The 25,666-nt window shown below is 50.2% G+C and overlaps 1 protein-coding gene and 1 long non-coding RNA gene across 3 annotated transcripts in view; one reads left to right on the forward strand and one right to left on the reverse strand.

Moving 5' to 3' along the window:
* The window catches only part of LOC306648924, a 24,480-nt gene extending 16,316 nt beyond the window's left edge, over positions 1–8,164 (reverse strand). The window contains exons 1-2 of the long non-coding RNA XR_013760527.1: positions 8,089–8,164; positions 7,282–7,398 (exon numbers count right to left, since the gene is read on the reverse strand). This is a non-coding gene — a long non-coding RNA (uncharacterized lncRNA). The remainder of the gene's footprint in view (positions 1–7,281; positions 7,399–8,088) is intronic.
* ACP7 (acid phosphatase 7, tartrate resistant (putative)) lies at positions 8,102–23,927 on the forward strand. 2 transcript variants are annotated; one of them, XM_079119350.1, is made up of 13 exons: positions 8,107–8,400; positions 9,115–9,423; positions 16,676–16,876; positions 17,000–17,182; positions 18,117–18,240; positions 18,467–18,529; positions 18,626–18,740; positions 18,816–18,923; positions 19,007–19,064; positions 19,161–19,228; positions 19,322–19,393; positions 21,972–22,109; positions 23,710–23,927. In XM_079119350.1, the coding sequence occupies exons 1-13, from the start codon at positions 8,142–8,144 to the stop codon at positions 23,773–23,775; spliced, it is 1,764 nt and encodes a 587-aa protein (XP_078975476.1). In that variant the 5' UTR covers positions 8,107–8,141; the 3' UTR covers positions 23,776–23,927. The 2 variants fall into 2 exon arrangements, with proteins under 2 accessions (XP_078975477.1, XP_078975476.1); XM_079119351.1 differs by lacking the exon at positions 19,322–19,393 and having other exon boundaries at positions 8,102–8,400.
* Positions 23,928–25,666: the final 1,739 nt, after the last annotated feature.

Raw genomic sequence — 25,666 nt, forward strand, 5'->3', positions numbered from 1 at the left:
CACCGATTGGCCTTGACGGTGACTGGAGACCAGGCTGCAGTGGCCGCCTTGGGTCTGTCACAGCGGCTTCCACGTTTGAGAGTGAGTCAGTCTTCCTTCCTGCTGTAATTCGGAGCAGGGTGGCATGTCCCAGGAGGTGAGCTGTGCCCTGGGCACGCCCCTCACCTCCGGTGGCTCACAGGTCCCCTGATGCATGACAGCACACACAGTCAGGATGAAATCATGGAGCCCAAAGTTTGGGACGGAAGGAAATGGGTCTGTACTGGTCTCTCCCTCCCTATCTCGAGCAGAGGAGGACTGGGGTGCGGTGACTAGCCACAATAACCTCTGGTGGGGATGGTGGAGGACAGCAAATGAAGAGTGGGTTCACAGCCAGGCATGGTGGCACATGCTTGTAATCCCAGCAACTCAGGAGGCTGAAGCAGGAGGATTGTAAGTTTGAGGCCAGCAGTGGCCGTTTAATGAGGCCCTGAGCAACTTAGTGAGACCCTGCCTCAAAATAAGGACTGGGGGTGTAGTACTCTATACTGAGGTACAACCCAGCCCCTTTACTTGTTTTTTTTTTTTTAATTTTAAGACAGGGTCTCACTAAATTGCTGAGTCTGGCCTCGAACTGGTGATCCTCTGGCCTCAGCCTCTTGAGCAGCTGGGGTTAAAGCGTGCACCACCTGGCCTATCATTTGATTTCGCAGTCCGCCAGTTCATGGATTTTATTTTTTCTAGTAACCAGGGAAAAATTAAAAGAAGGATAATATTTCATGGCATGTCAAAATTAGATGAAATTCCAATTTCGGTAATCATGAATACAGTTTTATTGGAACACAGTCACTCTAATTGGGCTCTGTATTGTCTGCGGCGGCTTCTGCGTTCCAGTGACAAGTCATAATGGCCTGCAAGGTCTAAAATATTTAAGACCTTACAGAAAAGATTTTCAGAGCCTTGGTTTAGGAGAAGGGAGTGACGTACAGGGGTGGGTTGTGATTTTATAAAAGCAAGTCAGGTGGCTGGTCTCACTGAGAAAGTGGCATTTGGAAAAAGCCTCAAGGAGGCAGAGGGGGTGTTTATATGAGCATCAGGGGGAAGAAGAATGTCCCAGTTAGAGGAAAAGGCAGTGCATGGCCCTGAGGTGAGTCTGTGTTTGATATGCTAAACAGAGAGGGGGGAAGCCCCTGTACTGGGAGTGGAGTGGGAAGGAGGGCGGCAGTGGGAATGAGGACAGGGCGGCGGAGCAGACTGAGGCCTTGCAGGCCACAGGGAGGACCCATGTCCCCCCGCCCAACCCCAGTGAGGTGGGGCCCAGGGGGACTCTGGGCCAGGGAGGGATGTGACCTGACTCTGGTGCTAAGAAGGCCTCTAGTTACGTGTGAGAGATTGACTCGGGGGTGCAGAATGGGGACAGAAAGGCCACAGGAGGCTGTTGGGGCAGGCCAGGAAGGAGAGGCAGGTGGAGGCTGTGGAAAGGAAAGAAGCTTCTAGATAGATTTGAAAGTGGAGCTGATGGTATTTCTCACTGGACAGTATCCCAACTGGGGCAAAGTCTCTCCCCAGAACATTCACACCCCAGACTTTCAAACCAGACACACCAGCCTCCTAGTCCTGCTTTTGCCCTGCATCAGTCTTGTGATCTTAAGCAAACTGTGTGGTCTCTCTAGCCTTGGTTTACTCATCTATAAAGTGGGTTGGTAAATGGGGTGCAATATCAAGGGGATCATTCATGCAATGCACTTAGAATGCCAGGTGTGGAGAAGCACACCTGTAATTCCAGCGATTTGGGAGGCTGAGGTAGGAGGATCACAAGATCGAGGCCAGTCTCAACAACTTAGTGAACCCTTCTCAAAAAAAAAAAAAAAAAAAAAAAAAAAAAAAAAGCCTGGCATGGTGGCACACACCTCTAATCCCAGTGACTGGGGAGGCTGAGACAGGAGGATCATGAGTTCAAAGCCAACCTCAGCAACGTAGCAAGGCCCTAGTAACTCAGTGAGACCCTGTCTCTAACAAAAACAAAAAAGGGCTGGGGATGTGGCTCAGTGGTCAAGTGCCCCTGAGTTCAATCTTTGGTACCAAAAAAATAAAATAAACAAAATAAAAAAACAAGATGGGCTAAGTGTGTAGCTCTGTGGTTCCATTCCCAGGGCAAAATCAAGACCAAAACAAACCTCCCCCCAAAATAAAAAACCACTCAGAACGATGTGCAGCACACAGGGAGTACTCCAGACATGGTAGCTGTGATAATGAGGGTCCTTCCCCAGGGGGACCCCAAGACCTGTCAGCCCAGGTCTCTGTCCTAGAAGCCTGTGCCACCTTTCCTCCTGGAAGGAAGCTAACCCTCCACCACTCACTTCCTTTGCACCCCATCAGGTCAGAGCCTGAAGGTTACATAGATTTTTAGCTTTGCCCAGCCTCAATTTCTTCATCTGTGAAATGGGCTTCTAAGGTCTGCATTACAGGGCCTGGGGGTGTAGCTCAGAGCACTTGCCTCACATGCATGAGGCCCTGAGTTCCAGTCCCAGCACTACACACAAAAATGATACCAGCAATAATAAGGTCTGTGCTGCAGATTGTTGAGGCCATTAAATGGCCTCAGATGGGGCGTAGGCCACACACCACAGGTCTGGTTGCTGCTCTGGTTTTCTCATCACGACTCTCACCAACAATATCTCTATGGATGTCCTCAAGTATTTTTCCCCAAATTTTATTATGAACATTTTCAAACACATGGGAAAAATGACTTTCATGTGGGACACACATTTATCTACCACCTGGATTCTATCATTACCATTGTATATTATTTCTTTATCACACATCTATGGATTCCTCTAACCATCCAGGGATCCATCTTATTTTGTTAGGGTGAATTTAAAAATTCCAAAGTATTTCTATTAAGATTTTTTAAGCGGGATGCAGTGGCACTCGCCTGTGATCCCAGTGGCTCGGGAGGCTGAGGCAGGAGGATCACGAGTTGAACCAGCCTCAGCAACGTACTGAAGCCCTAAGCAACTCAGCGAGACACTGTCTGTAAATAAAAAACAAAAAGGGCTGGGGAGGTGGCTCAGAGGTTAAGCACCCCAGGGTTCAATCATCCCTGGTCCCCCCAAAACATTTTTTTCAAGGCCTCATTTTATGGCAAGGGCAATGTTTTGTTCTTAGTTCATGGCCTCCATCCATCCATTTGCCTAATCTCCACTTCCCCTCTCTAACATATGTCAAGCATGCAGTGTGGCATATCATCCCCACTTCATAGATGAGGAGCTTGAGGCACAGAAAGGCCAAGGATTTATAGCTACTAAATATTTGGAGTTGGGTTTGAACCTGGTTTTAGAAAAGCCCTGGCTTTTTGCTCATTGATGCTCTCTCTTTTCTTCTCAGATTGGGTACAGTGATCTACACTAGGGGACAACACCAGCCAGTGGGAAGAAATGCCTGGGAGAATCCAGAAAGACAGCCCTGGACCAGGATGGTGTGACCAGGTTCAATTCAAACCTGAGGTCTAAGAAAAAAATGCTCTAAGGAGGGGCAAGCACTGAGAGGTCAAATACAATCTTTTTGAATAATTGCAGCTATTATTCACTGAGCTCTTCTTTGTGCCCCAGCCTGAGTTACAGGTGCTGTATCTTTCCAAGCATTTTTGAGGTGGGCACTGCTATACCCATTCTAGACACGAGGACACTGAGGCTAAGATAAGAGAAGGGCAGACACTCACCCAAGGTCACACTGCCAAGAAGTGGCAGGACAGGATTCAGACCCCAGAGGGTCAGTTCCCTGAGCTACAAAACCTTCCCCGCTCATTCTACCTTCTAATTTTTAAGTAATGAAATGATTTTTTTTCATAATTAAAAATAATTTAAAAAGTGAGTCTCAAGAAAGTTGGTTCTCTTTAAAATAAATATTAGCCACATGCATGACTCTGAGAAAAATGAAAATCCCTGCCTCACACCATACATGACAAATCAGTTCCAGATAGATTGCCACCAAATTGGAATGCAAAATGATCAAGTTCTAGGAAAATAACATGAGAGAACATCAGTCTGTTCTGAAGGTATAGACATATTTCTTAAATAAGATATAGTAGAAAAATCGGTATCCAGGGCTGGGGATGTAGGTCAGAGGCAGAGCAATTGTGTAGTATGCTTGAGACCTGGGCTCAATTCACAGTCCTGAAAACAAAAACAAAAACAAAAACAATAAAGAAATCACTATCGGGCTGGGGAGATAGCTCAGTGGGTAGAGTGCTTGCAAACACAAGGCCCTGGGTTCAATCCCCAGCACCACAAAAAAAAAAAAAAAAAAGTAAGAAAAGAAAGAAATCACTATCTATAAAGGAAAAGATTGATAAACTAGATTATGTTAAAGTAAAACCCTTTTGTTCATTTTTTTAAAAATGCTATTAAGAGCCAGGCACAGTGGTGCATAGAAGTGGCTCAGGAAGCTAAAGTAGGAGGATCATGAGTTCAAAGCCAGCCTCAGCAAGGTAGTGAGGCTCTAAACAATTTATCAAGATCCTGTCTCTAAATAAAATACAAAAAAGGGCTGGAGATGTGGCTCAGTGGTTAAACACCCCTGGTTCAATTCCCAGTACAAAAAAAAAAAAAAAAAAAAAATTCCATTAAGGGTGAAAAGGTAAGCCACAGGAAAGATATTCAAATGGTTCCCATTCGGAACTTAGAAAGAGTGAATCCATTTACAAATGGACAACTCAATAGAAAACCAGGCAAGACACTTGAACAAGCACATCACAGAAACAAAAGACAGACAAAAGGCCCTGTGCAAAAGAAAATATGTTCCATGTCATGACTCATCAGGGAAACGCACATTAAAATGACAATGAGCTACTACCTCACGCCCACCACGATGACTTCAAGAGAGACAGCTGACAATGCCAAGTGTTGTCGAGGATCTGAAGCGATGGAACTATTCCCACCGGGCTGGTGGGAGAAGAAATTATTACAATGACTTTACAAAACTCTTTGGTAGTATCTACTAAGATGGACATATATATACTGTGGGACTCAGGCATTCTCTCCTGTGTGTGTGTGTGTAGACACTCACAAAATATGCACTAGAATGTTAAGAGCCGCACCATTTGCAAAACCAAAAACATAAAAACAAAAAACAAAGAAACTAATCCCCATTGACTGGTGGGTAAATAAATACACCATAGACTATTCCCACGATGGATACTCCTTGGCAGCCGGAAGGAATGGATTGCATTTATCTATCTGCCCAACCCAGATGAATTTCACAACCAGCATGCCGCGGGAAAGAAGTCAGACACGCAAGTGCTCGCTGCCTGTTTCTATTTGTATCACATGCAGGGAAAAAAAGAGGGCAAAAAGAAGCCCTGGATAGGGAGGCATACTTAGGTGGGAAAAACAGTGAGGTCAATGTCAGTAAAGTAGGTTTCTTCACACAGATGGAGAAAGTAGTGCCTGGAAGGGTCAGGAGGGGGTTGGGCGAGCTGGTGCAGTTGAATTTCTTTGCCTGGATGATGGTCACACAGGTGTGTTTGCCTTGTTGTACTGATTAAATGCAATGCTTATGTTTTGTGTTCTTCTCTGTATGGATCTCATATCTCACAAGAAAGTTTAACTGGGCATGGTGGTGTACACCTGTAATGCCAGCAACTTCGGAGGCTGAGGCAGGAGAATGGCAAGTTTGAGGTCAGCCTCAGCAACTTAGTGAGGCACTGAGCAACTTAGTGTCTCAAAATAAAAAAATAGAAGGACAGGGGATGTGACTTAGTGGTTGAGTGACCCTGGGTTCAATCCCCAGGACCAAAAAAAATTTATAATAATAGGAAGAAAGTTTAAATGAGTTAGAAAAGTAAGGTCATTATAGCCTTTTCTTAACAAGCTGTGTAGATGAGTTATCTTAGGTTTAATAATAATCGGAAGCGGGCTGGGGTTGTGGCCCAGTGGTAGAGTGCTTGCCTGGCATAAGTGAGGCATTGGGTTTGATTATCAGCACCACATGTGATTAGATAAAATAAAGGTTCATTGCCAATTAAGAAAAGAAAGAAGAAAACCTTAAAAAATAATAATAATCGGAAGGGAAGCAGGATACTTGCTCTGTGCTGAGCACTATTCTAGGTGTTTCATATCTATTCCTTTATCCTCACAACAATCCTTTGAGGTAATTACTATTATCATCCCCATTTAACAGATGGGGAAACTGAGGCATCATGAGGCTAAAGGCAATCCATGCTGTAGCTAGATTTGAACACTTGCCATCTGGTCCAGGAGTAGATACTCTGTTCACCACCCCAAGATTATAGCAATACATGAGCGTTGAGTCCTCCTCTATCACATCAGCTCCAACAAATGTGATTCCAGTGGGGCATTTGAACATGGGTTGCTGGATGGAATTCAGTCACTACATGAACTTGGGTGAGGGAAAAAAAAAAAAAAAACTTCGCCTCTTTTACTTTTATTATTCTTCAATTTAATAGCCTTGAAATGTGACCTGGGAACTCTGTGGGGTTCCCCAAGACCTGTTTTAGGGGTTCATGAGGTCAACGCTATGTTCATAATAACATTAAAATGGATTTGTCTTTTTTGTTCCTCAAAGGCTCCCAGACCCGGGATGAGGTCATTGCTTTGTGGCTGTTGTAATGTAGGCACGCATATGCTTATTTTATTCATTTCTCCATTTTACTTTCCTGCATAGTAAATAGTAACAGACATAACCCACAATATTAAAAATTTCCTGACTTTTTGGAGTGAAACTTTCAAGAACTGTCAGTGTAATTGAACTTGATACGTCCTTCTATGGTGAGGAGCTCAACAGACCACAGGATGATTAGCAGACTCGGGGCTTTGTCATGAGAGGAGATCACAGACGGTTTCGAACCCATTACAGTCATTCAGGCATCCCAAACATCTTCCATGCCGGCAAGCTTCTAAACAACATTATTCTTTTGGACCTGCCCCCTCAGTGACATTTAATGCATGAATAAAGAAACGCATCTCACATACCTGTTTTAAAAATATTTGTCTGTATCAGCACTGGTGTCTTCTGTAATTCTCTGTGTTTATTTTATGCATGTAAAAACATGATCCTGAGAAGGGCTTCACCAGCTTGCTCTCGGCGCTTTTAGCACAATGACAGTTAAGAACCTTTCATTGTTGGAGACCATAGAAAAAGAATAAAACAAGGGGCCACGCCATTCTGGGGGCCACGGTAATGGTGGGCTAAAGGTTTTTGACTCTGACTAGGAGAGATGCTTTTCTTTATATTTTAAGGTGCAAGGGAATCTGTGGAAGGTGCATGTGGGGGGATCCAAACCTGCAGAAGATTGATCTGCACTCCTGTCTCCTGCTGCCCATCTCTGAATTCCAGTGCTGGTCAACCACAGAAACCCGTGCTTTGAACTTACAAAGCCAGATAGTGGGGTCATTGTACCTGCAGACAGGAAGGGTGAAAGACTGAAAATCCGGACCCCCAGATATTTCCTGCTGTTTGGTTTGGGGAACCCCTAAGCATACTTGTAACAAGCAACCTCAAAATTCAAGTAACTCACAAAGGCTTACCGGGAAGGTTCCTGCTTGCTCACCTAGAAAGCAGTGCGGTTTCCGGAATTCATGCATTAATACTAGCAAAAATACCAGGGTCCTGTTGCAGCTCGGGGGTAGAGAGTTTGAACTCCCTGCTATCTCTGGCACCAAAAAACCAAACCCAACCCACAGCTGATTTGGATCCAGTCCTTACTGAGCCTGGCCGGGTTTTCAGCATCAACTTATTTAATTCTCACAGCATCCAGGGGTTATGAACTATTATCACCTCCTTTTTACAGGTGAAAAAACAGAGGTTCAGAGAGGCTGAGTAACTCCCCTAGGGCGCACAGCTCAGAAGCGGCACTGTCATTCGAAGAGGACCTGAGGAGGAGTCAGTGGCCTAAGTTCGGAAAAGGAGGAAGCCGGAAGGAATTGCGAGAAATTCGGCCGGCTGGGCTGGAAAGTATGGGGATTCCCCGGGTGCCCGCACACCTGGGTACCTGGGGATGGGGCATCGCCAGGGGTGGGGGCGGGTGTATGTACCTGGGGGCTCCGCAGCTGGGCGGTGGCACGCCTGGGGGGACGAGCGCATCCTTACCTGTCCGGGCGCTAGCCTGGTGTCTGGCTGCGACGTCGTGGCGACTGCATACCATGCCTTTCTGGGTCCTCTTTCCTGTGCTCCACCCTGGGGGGCGGGCGGGCGGGTGGGCGTGGGGCTCCCGGGACCGGCCTGACCTGTGGGACCCGGGGCCCCAGCTGTCTGGGGAGCCGGTCACCCCGAGGCAACCTGCTCTTCCGGGGCTGGGACAGCTGTGGGCGGCGGGAACCTCGCTCCGCGCCTGCAAACTCATAAATAGTGCGGCGGCCCTGGTGGCCGAGACCAGCGTGCGCGTAGCCGGCGCCCGCGAGGGTGAGCCGGGGTCCCGGAGGGCGCCCCGGGTCCCAGCTCCCCGCCTTCGGGGGGACGGTTTCAGCCCCGATGAGCCCCAGCATGTCCCAGGGGTGCTGGGGACCGAACTGGAGCAGGCGGGGTAGCCCTGGGGAGGAGGCGGGTGGGTGGAGAGGGCTGGGCTGCGGGGACAGCTGGCGAGAGGATGGAGACACGGAGGACTGGGGCGCCGAGGAGGGATGGGTGCTGGGGAGACGGTGGCGAGGTTGAGGCCACTGCGGGCAGCACGGATTTCTGAGAGATCCGGTGATGGAGCGAAGGGAGTGGGTGGCTGAGACCGACTGGGGCGTCCCCGAGGACATGGTGGAATGCTAGGCACCCGGGAATAAGGCCGAGGAAACGCTGGGGCTGGGGTTGCCAAAGGCGTCCTCCTGCGCTGAGCCCCACCCATCCCAGCATCTCCCGGGAGGAGCGAACCGAGGCTGGGAGCCGCTCTGGAGCCAGGTGTTCCAGGGTTCAAATCCTACCGGCTCCATCACATCCCAGCCTTGCCCCTGAATCATCTGGTGGCTCAGTTTCCTGTCCGTGATAGGACGATGCTCGCCATGGCCACCACCTCCCAGGAATGCGGAGCGGTGTCCCCAGTTAATCTATGCAAAGCGCGAGCACACCGCCGGGCTCGGAGGCTCGCGCGCTGCTCCGTGGCCACCGCGGTCTCTCTCCCTCTCTCCCCAGCATCTGGACAACCACTTCCCGCGAAGGACCCCCTGCCGTCCTCCGCCCTCCCCCGCAGGGGCACCCGCGGCACTGCCGGGCCGGAGCCCCCTCTCTCCATCCTCAGCCCCCTCCTGCTGTCCCTGACGGATCGGGAATTTGATTTACTCCCCGCCCCTGCCTGCCCTGCCCGCCGCCGTCCCCCTACCATGAGCCCCCTGCGTGGCTGCTGCCTCTGCTGCTGGCTCCTCCTCCTCTTCTCCTCGGGCGTCCAGGGTGCCCCAGGATATCCCAGCGCTATCCCTGAGCAAGTGCATCTGTCCTACCCCGGTAAGTGTTCGGAATTCCTTGCAACGAATCTCCAGTGAGGTTCTGTGGTGCGTCGTTGGTTGGGGGGCTCAGGAAATCTGTGCCGATTGCTGCAGTGTCCTAGGCTGGTGGCTGTTTCCTCCAGAGCCTCAGTTGTCCACCTCCGTGAAATGGGTCTACCAGCAGTCTCGTGTCTGGCTGTGTGGGAAATGGCGGTGGTGTCCAGCCCATGGTGGGTGCTCTCCTGCTCTGCAAAGGGGGCTGCTGCTGCCCTTGCTCTCCAGGCCACTGTTGTATCTTCAGGACCTGGTGTGTTAGTGCGCAGTAGGCCCTGAAGTCCATCGTGGAAGAAACTTCTAATCCTCCCCACCCCACAAGTATTGGGATTGAACCCGGGGGCTCTCTACCATTGAGCCACATCCCCAGCCCTTTTTATTTTTTGAGGCAGGGTCTCTGTAAGTTATCCAGATTTGGCCTCAAACTTGCTATCCTCCTGCATCAACCTCCTGAGGGGCTGGAATTACAGGCATGTGCTTCCTCACCAACACCTGATCCTTGATTAAGAGGTGGTGGAGCAGGCTCGGTGGCAGGAGTCTGTAATCCCAGCTACTGCAGAGGCTGAAACAGGAGGATCACAAGTTCGAGGCCAACCTTGGCCATTTAGTGAGACCCTGTCTCAAAATAAAAAATAAAAGGGTTGAGGATGTGGCTCAGTGGTAGAGAGCCCCTGGGTTCAATCCCTGGTACCAATAAATAAATAAATAAAAATTTTAAAAGACTTTACAGGGGTAAAGTGTTGCAGTCTGGACCTTCTGCATCTAGATTGCCTGGTTTTGAATCCCAGCTTTGCTACTTACTGTGTAATCTTGGGTAAGTGACTTAACCTCTCTGGCCTCAGACTCCTCTTGTGGACAATGGAGTAATAGGAGAGCGACTTTGTGGTGAGTCCCCTGGTTGCTGCCTGTGGTGTGGCAGAAGTGAGCCTGGTGTGCAGCAGTGATTGGCCCATGCTTTCGTCTCAGGATGATGCTGAAAATGATCAAGAACCTTCGAGAGCTTTAGTTTATGTGATTCGTGTCTATAAGTACTCCCCATATCAGAGATGGAAGCTGAAGCCTGAGCTGGGCTCCCTGGTAGAGCACTTGCCTCACACTCGTGTACCCCTGTGTTCCGTCTCCAGGATGCCACCACCAAAAAAAAAAAAAAAAAAAAAAAACCTGAGACACTTAAAAATATTTATGACATTTAAAATGAATACAAACAAATCCCTTCTTAGTATAAATGACTTTTTTTTTTTTTTTTTTTTTTTTTTTTGGTACCAGGGATTGAACTCAGGAGCACTCAACCACTGAGCCACATCCCCAGCCCTATTTTGTATTTTATTTGGACACAGGGTCTTGCTAAGTTGCTGAGGCTGGCTTTGAACTCGCGATCCTCCTGCCTCAGCCTCCCAAGCTGCTAGGAATATAGGCCTGTGCCACCATTCCCAACTAAATAACATTTTTTTTTTAATGAAAAAAAAAAAAAAAACCCTCTATTTTGGCAAAGAAAAAACATAATGAGGACAGTGGAATTGACTTACATGTTTTTTCTGTCTCTCTTTTCTATTGTTTATTTATTTAGTGGTATTGGGAATTGAACCCAGAGGTACTCTACCACTTAGTGATACCCCAGCCCTTTATTATTATTATTTTATTTTGAGAAAGGGTCTCACTAAGTTGCCCAGGCAGTCTTCAAATTTGCAATCCTCCTGCCTCAGTCCCCCAGTAGCAGGGATTACAGGCATGCCACCCATCCTAACTGGATTTACACTTCTCAAAAATCTAATATCCGGCTGAACAGGTGACAACCAGATTCTCCCCAGATCTGCTTCTCTTTCTGTTTTTGGTGATGCATTGGTGCAGATGATGTAGATCTGACTTCACACAGGCATGTGGTTGAAACAGGGAGGAAGAGGTTAATAGGAGTTTCAGATAACTGAGACTATTTTTCTTTGCTACTGCACCAAAACACAACGTGAAGAGTTTTCTTTTCTTATTTTGAAAACAATTTTAAAGATTTTTATTTTGAATTTCCAGAAGAGTTTCAAAGGTTGTCTGGAGTTCATCTTCTGCTTCTGGAACCCTCTTCCCTCACCCCAGTAGCACCATCAAAGCTAAGACGTTCACATCGATAAGATGTCGTTAGTGAACTTTTGGATTCCGCCACCATCTGTGTTCTCATGCAGAACCCCAACCCCACCTTGCATTTATTTCTCTCCGTGCTGGTTCCTCAGTCTTTTCTTGTTTTTCAAGTCCTTGGCTCCCTGCAACCCTGCCTTTTCCTTATTGAGACAGGCTCTCACTATGTTGCCCAGGCTGGCCTTGAACTCCTGGTCTCAATCGATCCTCCTGCCTCAGTGTCCCCAGTAACTGGGACTAAATCTGCCCAGTCCTGCACCCAGCTCCATGACACTTTTAAAGAAGGTAGATGTTGGTTTTTGTTTTTTTGAAATGGGATCTGGCTTTGTTGCCCAGGTTGGCTTTGACCTTGGAATCTTCCTCCCTTGGCCTTGGAGTAGCTGGAGTCATAGGCATGCGCCGCTGCCAACGGCTAAGGTCATTTTTTTTTTTTTTTTTTTTTGCGGTGCTGGGGATGGAACCCAGGGCCTTGTGCTTACAAAGCAAGCACTCTACCAGCTGAGCTACCTCCCCAGCCCGGAAGGTCATTTGTTAAATGTCTAGTTGCAATGTGGAATCAGAAGTTGCGTGAATGAGCCGGCGTGGCATTTGCTGACCAAGTGACCTTGGACAAAGCACTTTGGAAACCGGCAACACAGTAACCCTGCCTCTAGGTGCTGCCCTGAGAATCCAGGGACCCCTTCTTCCTGGGGTGCGCAGACGCAGGACACTCTTCCTGCGAGCTTTAAGTGGAGAATTCACGTGACCTCATGTTGACCTTCAGGTACAGGTCCTGTTGTCAAGCTGTGGGTCTGTCGTGAAACTGTAGTTCCTAACCTGACTCTTATTTGACAAAGAAGTAAACTGAGGCTCACGAAACTAAAGAGTCTGACTCCAGATCACATAATCTGGGATTTGAATGCAGGCAGAGCCCACAAACTTTGTTTTAAAACTTTCCATTTCCTACTAGCTTTATTTTTCAGAGTAATCTCCAGCTTCAATCTTTAATTTATTTTGACTGTAATATATAAATGTTGTATCTAGAAAGTTTGAATCTGAACCTCAGATTGGTCTGTAGATTTTTTTTTTAATTGAAACATAAGATTTGTATATCTTTAAGGGATACATTATGAGAATTCGATGCAGGTATATCATGTATAATCATCGAATCAGGGTAATAAACACCTTCGTTTCTTTAAATGCTAATCATCTTTATGGGTTGGGGCTATGTACTAATTTTAGATTTAACAGTAGAGTTCCAAAAATATTACAGAGATTTCCCATTCCTCCTTCAATCAGTCCCTGACTACGAACATCTTATGTAACCATGGTATAATGACAAAAACCAGAAAAATGGAGCTGGGCACAGCCGTGTGCATATTTAGTCCCAGTTACTTGGGAAGCTGAGACAGCATGCAGGAGTTCAAGGCCAGCCTGGGCAACATCCATAAGCTCCCATCTCAAACAGGGGGCAGAAACCAAAGCAAAACCAAACAACACAACGGGAAACCAACATTGGTACAGTACCATTGACAAAACTATAGACCTCATTCAGATTTCACTAAGCCCGCTGAAGTCTGCGTCCGTTGCAGAATCCCATCTGGGATCTCATTTTGTGGCTGACCCTCCACAAAATGAGAGGGCTCCTCCAAAGTGTCAGTTTCTCATTCATTGGTCTTTTGTGATCTTTGTGTTTTTGAGTACCGATCAGGTGTTTTGCAAGATGCTCCTCATTTTGAGTTTGTCTGGTGGCTCATGATTGTCTCATGAATTAAGTTCTGCATTTCGGGTGTCCCTCTCGGCGAGTGATAGCAGAGGGTCCTTGAGGTGGTTGTGAATTTTGCTGCTGCGGGTGAGGTTGTCCTCGATTGCTTGGTTCAGGAGATGCCTGCTGGCTTTCTCCACGGTAAAGTCATTATTCTCCTGTTTGCAGTTAATAAATAGCTCGAGGGAGATAGCTCACGACTCGAGAAATCCTGTTTCTCCACCAATGTTCACCCGCTAATTTTAGCATCAATCAGTGGAACTTGTCTGCAATAATTATTAGTGTGGTGTTTGCCTGACTGTGATTTTCTAATTTTCTCATTCCCTCTTTCCACCTAATTGAAATGTTAGTGTAAGGAGGAGCGGTCCCTCCCTCCTCCGTTTCTTCAATTATTTATTCCTGTCAGGGACTCATGGATATGCCTTCTCTCTCTCTCTTTCTTTCTTTCTTTCTTTCTTTCTTTCTTTCTTTCTTTCTTTCTTTCTTTCTTTCTTTCTTTCTTTCTTTTCTTTTGGTACTGGGATTGAACTCAAGAGCACTTAACCACTAAGCCACATCCCCAGTCCTTTTTTATATTTTATTATAGATGGGGTCTTGCTGAGTTACTCAGGGCCCTACTGTGTTGCCGAGGCTGACTTTGAACTTGAGATCCTCCTGCCTCAGCCTCCCGAGCCGCAAGAGGATTACAGGCATGCATCGGTTCTTGGCTGTTTCTTTTATTCCACAAGAGAATTCCGATGTTATTGTCATTTCCTCTGCTGCTCATGGTGTCCCGGATTTGGTCTTTGCGATCTCTCCACATTGGTCTCTGTTCTTTCTTTCCAGAAGCGTCCCCTGGCTTTCTGAGCCCCCCCTCCCTTTCTGACACCATCAGTGATTGCCTGCCCCTTCCTGGGAATCGACTATTCTCCAGCCAGTCCTCACTGCTTTTACTGGAGCATGGGTATTTAGAAACCAGTTTCAGCACCGGGGGTGCTCACTGGGCCTGGGGTGTCTCTGCTTCCGTCCCTCTCAATAAACAGAGAAGGGAACCCATCCATGGATACAAACCTGCACACTCGCGTGTCTAGATGTCTGTGTTCCTCTCTCTCTGTCCATTTGGAACGCCATGAGCTCACGCTAAGACCTCCGGTTTCCGTCTAACACCAGGGGTTTCATTTAACCAACCCCTTTCCTTCCTGGGAACCTTTCTCCAACACTGAGAAACCCGACTCACCACCTCCTTCTCTGTCCCATCTTAGTGGCTACATCAAGCAGTCAGCATCCTTTGCCGGCATCCCTGGGAGATGCCGTAGGGACCAGTCCCTTTTTTCTTTTTTCTAAGACACCAGCCAGGACACTGTTTTGCCGGGTTACTTTCCTCCCCTACGCCCTTCACTGTGCTCATGCTACTCATTTTTTAATAGAATGAAGTCCGTGTATTAGTGCTGATCTTCCATATTGAGTTCCTTCCACATCCTGGGTGGCTTTATTTTTTTAATTTTGGGGTGCGCAGAGGAGATATCAAATGTGACTACAGCTCTAGGAGGCAGGCCACACAGAAGGATCAGCTCAGGGAGGTGTCTCTCCTGTCACTGCTGCCATGTTCCCGTTTCACCTTTTCCCAGTTCTTTTGCCACCTGTCCCCTGGTAAGGCATCCATCACTTTAGCCCCTGGAACATCCTTTTTGTATTTCTTCCACACAAATGAGCAGTGAAAGAAAATGTGTATTTTCTTAAATCCCTTTACATTAAGGGTAACTGAGGATTATACTCTTGTGTATTTTGCTTTTTTTTTTTTTTTTCTTTTCTTTTTTTAATAATATGTCCTGGAAATCATGACATGGTGGTGCATAGATCTTCTTCTTCCTTTTTTGTGTGTGGTACTAAAGACTGAACCCAGGGCCCAGCACCTGCTAAGCAAGCGCTCTACCACTGAGCCACATCCCCAGCCCTTTTCATCTTTTATTTTGAGACACAGTCTCAGTAAGTTGCCCAGGCTGGCCTCCAACTTACAGTCCTCCTGTCTCAGCCTCTTGGGATTACAGGCATGCGCTGCATTGACGTTTGCCTCGCTGCCTGTGTGGTGTTCAGGCTCTCCCCAGCCATAGGCATTTAGGGTGTTTCTGGAAGTTGTCAATTACAACGAGTGCTGCCACGAGTGACCTTGTGCACACGCATTTTTGTATTGCTGGAGGAAGAGCCCATGTCTTTAACATTCTGCTATACCATATGGTATTTTTGAAGCCTTGACTTGGCTGCTAACATTTAAGAATTTGAAGCTACCACTTAAAAGCCTGGATTTGCATATCTATCTATATTGTACACTCCCTGGGGATAAAATAAATCTCTCTGTAAAGATTTACTCTAGAAGTCAATAGGTTTGGTGGCACCTGGCCAGTTTCCTGCCTGGCAGCTCTCCAGAGCTGAGCCAGGGCTGTCCCTCTTAGAGAGGGCGGGTTCTACAGTGTGCACATGCTCCGTAACTTCCTGCTGCCTTACAGCTGGCCCTTGTCACCGTTTACATTAACCCTCTGACCTCCAGACATCTGCGTTGTCATCTCTCAAATGACATCATGTGAGTGCAATGTTTAGTTAGCACAAAGCTTGTGCACAGTTAAGAATATTAATACCGATACTCATTTGACCCTGACTCCATCAGGCATTGTTTCAAGTGCTTGGCTTCCAGTCTCCCTCGGTAGCCACCAGCGATTGGTTCTAGAACCTTCCACGAACACCGAAGCCTGCTCATGCTCACGCTCAAGTCTCTTACATCAAATGGCATAGTCTTTGCGTATCACCTGTAGGCATCTCTGTATACTTTGATTCATCTCTAGATTATGTAATGTAAGTGATTGTTATACTGAGTTGTTTGGGGAACAGGGACAAGAAATAAAGTCTATATGTGTTTAGTACAGACTCATTTTTCTTCCTGAATATTTTTGATGCACAGGTAGTTGAGGGTCAAAAGGATGTGGAAATCACAGACACAGAGGGCCAATTTTTTAAAAATATTTTTTTAGTTGTCAATGGACCATTATTTTACTTATTTATATGTGAGACTGAGAATGGAACTCAGTGCGTCACCCGTGCTAGGCAAGCGTCCACCACTGAGCCACGACCCCAGCCCTAGAAGGCCAATTATATCTTTCTATGTCTACCTATAGATATCAATAGATATAAATAGATATTTAATCTAAGCTTCATAACAACCTCGCAGGGTAGATGGTATTATTATTCCTTTTTAGGCACGGGGAACTGAGGTTCTGGGAGGAGAAGTGACCTGGTGTCCTTAACTGCTAGGGGTCAAGCGCTCCCACCGTGGTGGCCCTTCTGCCCGGGCCTCACCGCCCTGTTCTTGTCTCCCTAGGTGAGCCGGGCTCCATGACGGTGACCTGGACCACGTGGGTCCCCGCCCCCTCGGAAGTGCAGTTCGGGCTGCAGCTGGCGGGGCCCCTGGGGCTCCGGGCGCGGGGCTCGGCGCGACCCTTCGTGGACGGCGGCATTCTGCGGAGGAAGCTCTACATCCACCGGGTCACGCTGCGCCGGCTGCTGCCCGGGGTGCAGTACGGTGAGCGGGGTCCCGGCGGCGGGCCGGTGGGTGACAGCAGAGCGCGCGGTGCCCACCCGGGGCGCCCGGGACGCGCCCACTCCTCCTCGCACCCGAGGGCCACTGCGTTCCTTCTCCCCTCAGTTTACCGCTGTGGCAGCGCCCAGGGCTGGAGCCGGCGGTTCCGCTTCAGGGCCCTGAAGACCGGGGTCCACTGGAGCCCCCGCCTGGCGGTGTTCGGGGACCTGGGGGCCGACAACCCGAAGGCCTTCCCCCGGCTGCGCAGAGACACCCAGCAGGGCCTGTACGACGCTGTGCTCCATGTGGGTGAGGCATCGGCGGCGCGGGGGGACGGGAGGTGGCGCCTGCGGTCCCGGCCGGGGGCGCACGCCTGTGTCGGGTGGCTCCGGAGGCTGAGGCAGGAGGATCGCGAGTTCAAGGCCAGCCTCAGCAACTCGACCAGACCCTGTCTCTAACTAAAATACAAAATAGGGCTGGGGACATGGCTCGGTGGTCGAGTGCCCCTGGGTTCAATCCTCGGTACCAAAAAAATAATAACAATGATAACAGTAATAAGTTTTATTTTAATAAGTACACACAATTAATTATATATTTAATATATGATATGTATTATATATAATTAATTTAGTATCATCATTATCATCATTTTTAGAGGTAAGGCTAGTTCAGAATTCACAGGCTTGTGGTGGTGAGTGAATAAGTTAAGGTGACTGACATGTTATAAGTGTCACCTCTGTGTTGGTTATTATCGCTGTCACTGTCATGTGAGGGGTCAGTGGTGGAAGAGGGGCCTGGACCTGAGGTTCAAGGCACCAGCTCTGGACTCAGGTTCCCTGATTTGACTCCTGGATCTTCGCTTCCTGGCTCTGTGATCTGGTGTCTGGGTCCCCCATCTTATATGGGGACAATATAACATCCCCTCTGAGGACCTTTCGAAGACTGAAGTGATGGGTTGTGGAGGGCATGCTGATTCCTGATTGCTACAAAATCAGCACTAAACTCTAGGTTTATTGATGTTGTCGATCTGGGAGGAGACAAGCTGCAGACAGAGGTGGGGTAGGGACTCAGGGACCTGAGCACAGGCAGCCGGGTGTGAGGTAGGGAGCCAGAGCCGGCATGAGAGGAGGCCAGGGGAGTCTTGGCCCGCCAAGCCACACTCGCACCACCAGGTAGGTCTCTCAATTCTGGCAAAAGCAGAGTCGTGTCTGGTCCTCACTCTCTCTCTGCCCCCTGCCCTCAGGAGACTTTGCCTACAACATGGATCAGGACAACGCCCGTGTCGGGGACAGGTTCATGCGGCTCATTGAACCCGTGGCCGCCAGCTTGCCATACATGACATGCCCTGGGAATCATGAAGAACGCTAGTGAGGATCAAGGGCTGTAGGGGTGGGCAAAGGCTGAATAGGTGAAAATGGCCATGTCCTCCTTAGTGTCTCACCTTAGTCCCTCATGCTGCAGTGTCTCATTTGTAGTAACCAAAAAAGAGGAGATGAGGGGTGGGCTGAGAGCTGGACTCTGGGTCTGAGAGTGCGCGGGGGTCGGGCTGCAGGCTCCAGGTCTCACCTCGACCTCTGACTTGCTTTTTGCCAGCAACTTCTCTAACTACAAGGCCCGGTTTAGTATGCCAGGGGACAATGAAGGCTTGTGGTACAGGTAATCCGGGGCGTGCTGGCGGGTCGGCCTCGGTCCCCTGAAGGACAGAGATGCAGAGGAGACCCCCGCTCTGAGCCCTGCCCTCCGCCCCTCCAGCTGGGACCTGGGTCCGGCCCACATCATCTCCTTCTCCACCGAGGTGTATTTCTTTCTCCATTACGGCCGCCACCTGGTCCAGAGGCAGTTTCACTGGCTGGAGAGCGACCTCCAGGTAGGCTGGTCCCTTTGGTCCCTTTGGTCCCTGGGCCAGCCTCGCCTCTTGGCCTCACGCGGGGCTTCTCTCTAGAAAGCCAACCAGAACCGGGCGGCGAGGCCGTGGATCATCACCATGGGCCACCGGCCCATGTACTGCTCCAACGCCGACCTGGACGACTGCAGGTGGCACGAGAGCAAGGTGAGGCCCGGCCCCGCGGGGCGGATCTGGGCGCCAGCGGGCATCGGCCTGGGCGCCCCTCATCTCCCGGCTCGTCCCGCCAGGTCCGCAAAGGCCTCCGCGGGAAGCTGTACGGGCTGGAGGACCTTTTCCACAAGTACGGTGCGTGACCCTGGGGACCCCGCCCAAGCCCCGCCCCGCCCCGCCCCAGCCCCGCCCCAGGCGCTGCGCTCGGCCCTGACCCGCCTTCTGTCTCAGGAGTGGACCTGCAGCTGTGGGCCCACGAGCACTCGTACGAGCGACTGTGGCCGATTTATAACTACCAGGTGAGGCTCCTGGGGCCGGGACCCACGGCTGATGTCAGGGTGGGTGGTCGGAGCCCCTGCTGCGACAGGCCCGCCCTCTTGTCCCTTCTCCAGGTGCTCAATGGCAGCCTGGAGTTGCCCTACACCAACCCACGAGGCCCTGTCCACATTATCACGGGATCTGCGGTGAGCCTGGGGAGGGGCCTGGCGGTCTTCCCTTTGGATATATGTGCGTATATACATTCCTTTTTTCCTGGTACTGGAGATTGGACCCAGGAACACTCTCCCTCTGAGCGACATCCCCAGCCTTTTTTTATTTTTTAAATTTTAAAAACAGGGTCTCACTAAGTTGCTGAGGTTGGCCTTGAACTCACAATCTTCGTGCATCAGCCTCCCAAGACACTGGGATTACAGGCGTGCCCCCGGGGCCCAGCAAGAGGACTTATTATTATTATTATTATTTTGGTACTGGGAATTGAACCCAGGGGCACTTGACCACTGAGCCACATCCCCAGTCCTTTTTCTTTATTTTTTATTTTGAGACAGGGTCTCACTAAGTTGCTTAAGGCCTCACTAAATTGCTGAGGCTGGTTTTGAACTTGTGATCCTCCTGCCTCAGCCTCCCAAGTAGCTGGGGTTACAGGTGTGTGCCACCACGCCCGGCAAGAGGGCTTATTTTTAAAGCCGATTCTTATAAATGATTAAGATCAAAGTAAGACTCACTCGGGATCAAAATTCAAACCGTACAGAGGGTAGGAGGTGAGCCATATCTGCCTGCGCCCCTTATCTCCTGTTCTTAGTCCTCAGGTCTCTTGGGTGGCATTTGAAGCTGTTCTCTGCTATATAGAAATGAGTAGTTGTCTAGATGGAGATGTGTTAATGGATCTCCCACTCTGCAAAAAATGACTCCCATCACACGTTGTACCTGGTGGTTCTCCAACGTGGTGCTCGTCAGAATTACCTAGAGAGCTTTTAAAACATCAAAGCCTGGGCTCTGACATCAGACAGGCCTGGCAGCCACCACCTGAAACAGGAAATAGACGTTACCAGCGTCTGATGGCTCCTCATCCTCCTCCCTGTTTCTGCCCATAGCTGATCACTGTTCAGACCTTTCTTGGCAGCGATGGTTTTTTTGTTTCATTTCACTGATTTAGTGAAGTGCTGTACCACTGAGCTCCATCCCCAGCCCCTTTTATTTTGTTTTGACAGAGTTTCACCAAGTTGCCAGGGCTGACTTTGAATTTGCCATCCTCTGGCCTCAGCCTCCCCAGTCACTGGGGTTACAGGCTTGCGCCACTGAACTAGGCTCCTTCCATTTCCAATTTTGAAATGATCTCAGACTTAAAGAAAAGTTGCAAAAAGGACAGAAGGATGTTCCATCTGCCCTTTGCCAAGATCCCCCGAATCTGAACCTTGAACCTCATTTGTGTTAATCTTCCCCTCTCCCCTCTTAGTTTTTATTTTTAGATCCAATCAAGAGTAAATTGCGGGGCTGGGGTTGTGGCTCAGTGGTCAAGTGCTTGCCTGGCACGTGTGAGGCCCTGGGTTTGATCCTCAGCACCTCATAAATAATCAAATAAAGGAATGGTGTCCATCTACAACTAAAAAAAAAAAAAAAGTTGCAGATGTGAAGTCCCTTTACCCATCTGTATTTTAAAAAGGACATTCTCTCACGTTACTGCAGTGCAACGATCAAAGTCCAGTAGCGAGCATCCATAACCACTGCTGCCTAATCCACAGGCCTTATTCAAAGGAGCCAACGCCCCACCCAATTTCTTTCCCAGCCCAGGATCTAGGCTGAGGTCACGTGCTGCGTTTAGGCGGCTTTTCTTTTCAGCTTCCTTTAATCAGAAACCTCTCTCCACTCTTTCTTCTTTTTCCACGACGTTGACAATTTTGAAGAATTTGTGAAGTTGCTGGGTAGAATATCCTGCCATCTGGGTTTGTCCAAGGTTTGCCCAGGACTAGATTAGAGTTCTGCAGTTTTGGGTCACAAGAGCAACCCTGTGTTCTCGGGGCGACCTTCAGGGAAGCGCGGGATGCCCTGGACTCCATTGTGCCTCGTGCTTCCCAGCCGGGAATGTGGCCTGGTCTGAGTCACTCCAGTGACCTGCGCCATTTGATCCCTGGGTGAAGGGGCCTCTGGCAGGCCTCGCCATGGTGAAGTGACTCTTATTTCCTTTATAATTAACAGGTGGCCCCTGGAGATAGGCAGATACTGTGCAAATGTCCTGTTATTCCTCAAACTTTCCCCGGTCGTCTTGCCACCCACTGGTGGCTCTTGCTTTAATCACTTGTCACCAAACTGGGTACCAAATGGTGGTTTTTTAGTTTCCGGCTCCTCCGCCTAAGTAGGCTGGCTTTCTTCTGGAAGGAATCGCTCTCCCTTGCCTCTGGCACTGGCGTTTTACAAAGCTTTCCAGAAAGCTCTACTAGGGCGAGACTTGCTGATTTCTTCTATTCTTCAAAAGGCTTTTTTCCTTTAAAAATGTGCCTCGGCCGTCGTTCCGTCTCCCCAGCTTTGTGACTCCGGTCCGACGTCATTTATTTAACTGAAATGCCCCGTGGGCATCCGGGACGCTTTGGGTTCAGAGCTTCTCACAATTTTCTAGAAATAAGGCGCAGCGCCCGGAGGCCGGCCGAGGCGCACACCTGGGACGCGATCATGAACTGACCTGGCTTCTCTTGGGGGCAGCAAGGTCATTTCTGCTTCCTTGGGTCCTTAACCTGCCCCCGCCCCGCGTCTGACCGGTCCTCCCCGCAGGGCTGTGAGGAGCGGCTGACCCCCTTTGCCATCTCCCCGGGGCCCTGGAGTGCGGTGCGCGTGAAGGAGTACGGGTACACGCGGCTCCACGTCCTCAACGGGACCCACGTCCACATCCAGCAGGTGTCCGATGACCAGGTTAGTGAGGGGCAGCCCGGGTCACCTGATCGAGCAGCCTGGCGGGGTGCATTCTGGGGACGGGTAGTTAGGACCTTGAACTTAAGAATAAAGAAGTCCAGCCGCTTGGGAGGCTGAGGCAGGAGGATCGTGAGCTCAAAGGCAGCCTCAGCAAAAGCGAGGCGCTAAGCAACTCAGGGAGGCCCTGTCTCTAAATAAAATACCAAACAGGGCGGGGATGGGGCTCGGGGTGGAGTGCCCCTGAGTTCAACCCCCAGTACCAAAAATAAATAAGAAAATAAGTTAAAACTCTAGAGCTGAAAATCCTGGGTTGGAATCCTGCTTCCTACCAACTGTGTGACCTTGAACAACTTATCAAACCCCTTGGAACCTCATTTTTTCCCATTTATGAAATGGGGGTGGCGACATTCTTACCTCTCAAAGATTATATGGAGATGGAATGGCTTATCCAGGGAGTGCTGAGAACAGTGTGTGGAACTAGGGAATTTGTCAGCAGAAGGAAAGAGGTGGGTGGAGTTCGAGAGACACACGTGCTAGAGGTGGCTTCAGGTTAGGTGGACCCAAAGAACAATGACTCAGTTTATTTTTCCATTGTGGTTTTAAAATATGGACACATTGCCAATTTATTGAGCACCTGTGGCATGCCAGGCTGTGGGTTAGGTGCTCTCCATTTAGAAGCACATTAGTCACCGTAACCATCCCGCAGGAACAGATATATCTTTCCATTTTACAGATGAGGGAACTGAAGCTCAGAGAGGGGAAGTAATTTTCCCAGGGTCACACAGCTGGAGGGTGGGCGAGCTGTAATCTGATCCCAAAGACCATGTTATCAGTATAAATCACTACCATTCATCAGACAGCGCACCCAGGACACGCGGGCTTCCGCTGGCATTGTCCCATTCCATCCTCACAAGGGTTTTGTGGGCTGTCCTGTTCTGTTGCTCCCCTCCATGTGTACAACACGGAACCCGGGCTAGGTCACACAGACAGCGGATTGGCTGGAACATACACCAAGGTTTGTCTGACTCTGGATTTGTGCTCTTTAAACATATTTTTTCTTTGGTACTAGAGATGGAGCCCAAGATGCTTCACCACTGACCTACATACCCGACCCTTTATATTTTTATTTTGAGACAGGGTCTTGTTGTTAAGGACCTTGCTAAATTGCTGAGCCTGGCCTCCAACTTGTGATCCTCCTGCCTCAGCCTTCCCAGTTGTTGGGATTACAGGCGGGCATGTGCCACGGTGCCTGGCTCTGGGTCTGTTCTTTTGATAATGGCAGCCAACACCTCCACAGTACCCATCACGGGCTGGGCTTCCCTTTTGTCCCTGTATGAATATTACCTCATTTAATTCCCATGAGCTCTGTGATGAAGGTACTATCACTATTTTTCCCCCCATACTGGGGCAGAACCCAGGGCCTCACACGTGCTAGGCAAGCACTCTACCGCTGAGCTACATCCCCAGCCCTCAATTCTGCTTTTCAAATGAGGAAAACAGGCTCAGAGAGGTGCAGCAGTTTTTCCAAGGTCACACAGCCCATCAGAGGCAGAGATGGGAGTTGAGCCCTCGCCACCTTCCTTGTTTTTGTCGTTGGCAGGATGGGAAGATCGTGGATGACGTCTGGGTGGTGAGACCCCTTCTTGGCCGGATGACGTACCTCTAGGGATGGGGGCTGCCGCCATCGGGAACTCCAGGCCTGTCGCCTTGGATGGTGCGACTGGACAGCGCCATGTCCCGGGTGGGGAGTCAGGGCGGGCCCCTGCTCCCGACCCTCTGGAGGCCCTGTGTGTCTTGAAGGAACGGGGCAGGTGGGAGGCCGCGGGTCTCGGCCAGCACGGTCCCGCCCTCCTCCGCATCAGGTGGGCGCTGGCCTCGAGAATAAAAGGCTTCCAGCTGTGGCTCCGTGGACTCCCTGCTCCTCTGCTTCCTTCTCAGCAGGCCAGGGGCATCACCTGCCCGGTGGGCACCGCTCTGGGGACCGCTCTTACCAGCAGGTGGCGTGCGTGGCTCTTCCTGCAGATCCTGGCCCCGCGCTTTCCCGCTGGGCTCCTGCCCCAGCCTCCCAGGCAGAGCTCGGCCCCTTTGCGCTGTCTGCCGCGCGCCCCCCAGCCCTGGCAGCTGACAACCCTTCGCTGCTGGCACCTGCGCTGGGGCCTTCTCTTCCTCCCATCCATCAGCCGTGGTCTCCCGGGAACAAGGCAGCCGGGCCCTGTGCTGCCGACACCATAAGCAGAACATTGCAGTGGACACAATGAAGTAGGAAGGGGGTCACGGGTGGTGCACCGAGGAGGAAGGGTCAGGGAGGCTAGGGAGACGTCACGGAGGGGGTGACATTCGATCTGAAGAAGATGAGAGAGGAGACAGAGGGGCTGATGCCTGGGGAGGAACATCCCAGGCAGAGGAGCAGTCAGTGCAAAGGCCCTGAGGCAGAAATGGGCCTGCCCTGGGAATCAGCCAGGAGGCCCATGTGGTTGGAGCAGAGAGGCCGAGGGGGAGCCTGGGAGCATCTGGGGCTCCGCCAAGGCTCACTGAGCTCTTGATCGTCGGAGGGCTCTGTCCTGTCTCATTCAGCATCTTCTCCACCTCGGGTCTCAGCCCCAGTGTCCCCTCCTGGGAGCCTTCGCTGACCACCCAGATAGAAGAGATCGCTTTTCTTCCATCGACAGTTCTCTCATTGACCTTTGGCTCTTGGCCTCCCTCCTGGGGCAGGGGTCTGTGAGGGTGACCAGGGACAGGTCACCTCTACCAAACTCTGCCGGACCCCTTCTCAGGCTGGGTTGAGGGTCCTGGCTGTCCTTCCTCCCAGCCCTGCCCCTTCTGGGCCACCACTCCATGGGGACAGCTCTCTGGGGCTCTCCCGCTGGGCTGCCAGCCTCGGGAGGGCGGGGCCGGGGCTGCACCCCAGAATCACCCAGCACCAGATGGAAGCTTCATAAGTATTCATCACATGAGTGAAGGTTACCACATGGCAGCCTCTGGCCAGGTGACATCGGGACAGCAATGAATCAGCCCAGTTATGACCACTGGGAGCCCACAGGCAGCCGGGGAAGTGGTCGGTCGTCCAACCCAGGTGACTAACAAGGAAGGAGGGAGTGTCGGGAGGGACGGACCAGGACTGTGGAGTCTCACTGCAGGCTGCCGCTAAAGGCTGAGCTGGGCCTCCTGTGGGTCTGTCCCAGGCTGGGAGAGGCTGCAGACATGCCTGGGTGGCCAAGTCCGCAGAGGGCAGAGGCCTGGCACTGGAGCCAGACAGAAATTGGAGTCAAGTCTCTGCTGTTGCACTTCCTGTGGGCAAGTGATCCACCCTCTCTGAACCTCCATTTTCTCATTTGTAACATAAGGACGGCAACACTCTGTGGGGTGATCTTGGGATTAAATGGGTTCCACAGCCTTGGTGTCCTCCACTCTTCTTTTTCTCACACCCTGGGACCAATTCGCAGTGAATTCTGTGCACTCTCCACTCCCGCCATCTCCTGAGCCATGACCCTTGTCCTGTCCCCACTGGCCATTCACCACAGTCAAAGGGACGTGGAACACCTGTGTCAGGTCTCATC

The sequence above is a fragment of the Sciurus vulgaris genome, assembly GCF_902686455.1.
Source record: "Sciurus vulgaris genome assembly, chromosome: 17".
NCBI classification, from domain to species: domain Eukaryota; kingdom Metazoa; phylum Chordata; class Mammalia; order Rodentia; family Sciuridae; genus Sciurus; species Sciurus vulgaris.

Coding starts and splice junctions, on each gene's coding strand:
- ACP7 (XM_079119350.1), top strand. CDS start 8,142: ATGCCTTTCTGGGTCCTCTTTCCTGTGCTCCACCCTGGGGGGCGGGCG. Junction 16,877..16,999: donor GCTGCCCGGGGTGCAGTACG/GTGAGCGGGGTC, acceptor TTCTCCCCTCAG/TTTACCGCTGTGGCAGCGCC. Junction 18,741..18,815: donor GGCTGGAGAGCGACCTCCAG/GTAGGCTGGTCC, acceptor GCTTCTCTCTAG/AAAGCCAACCAGAACCGGGC.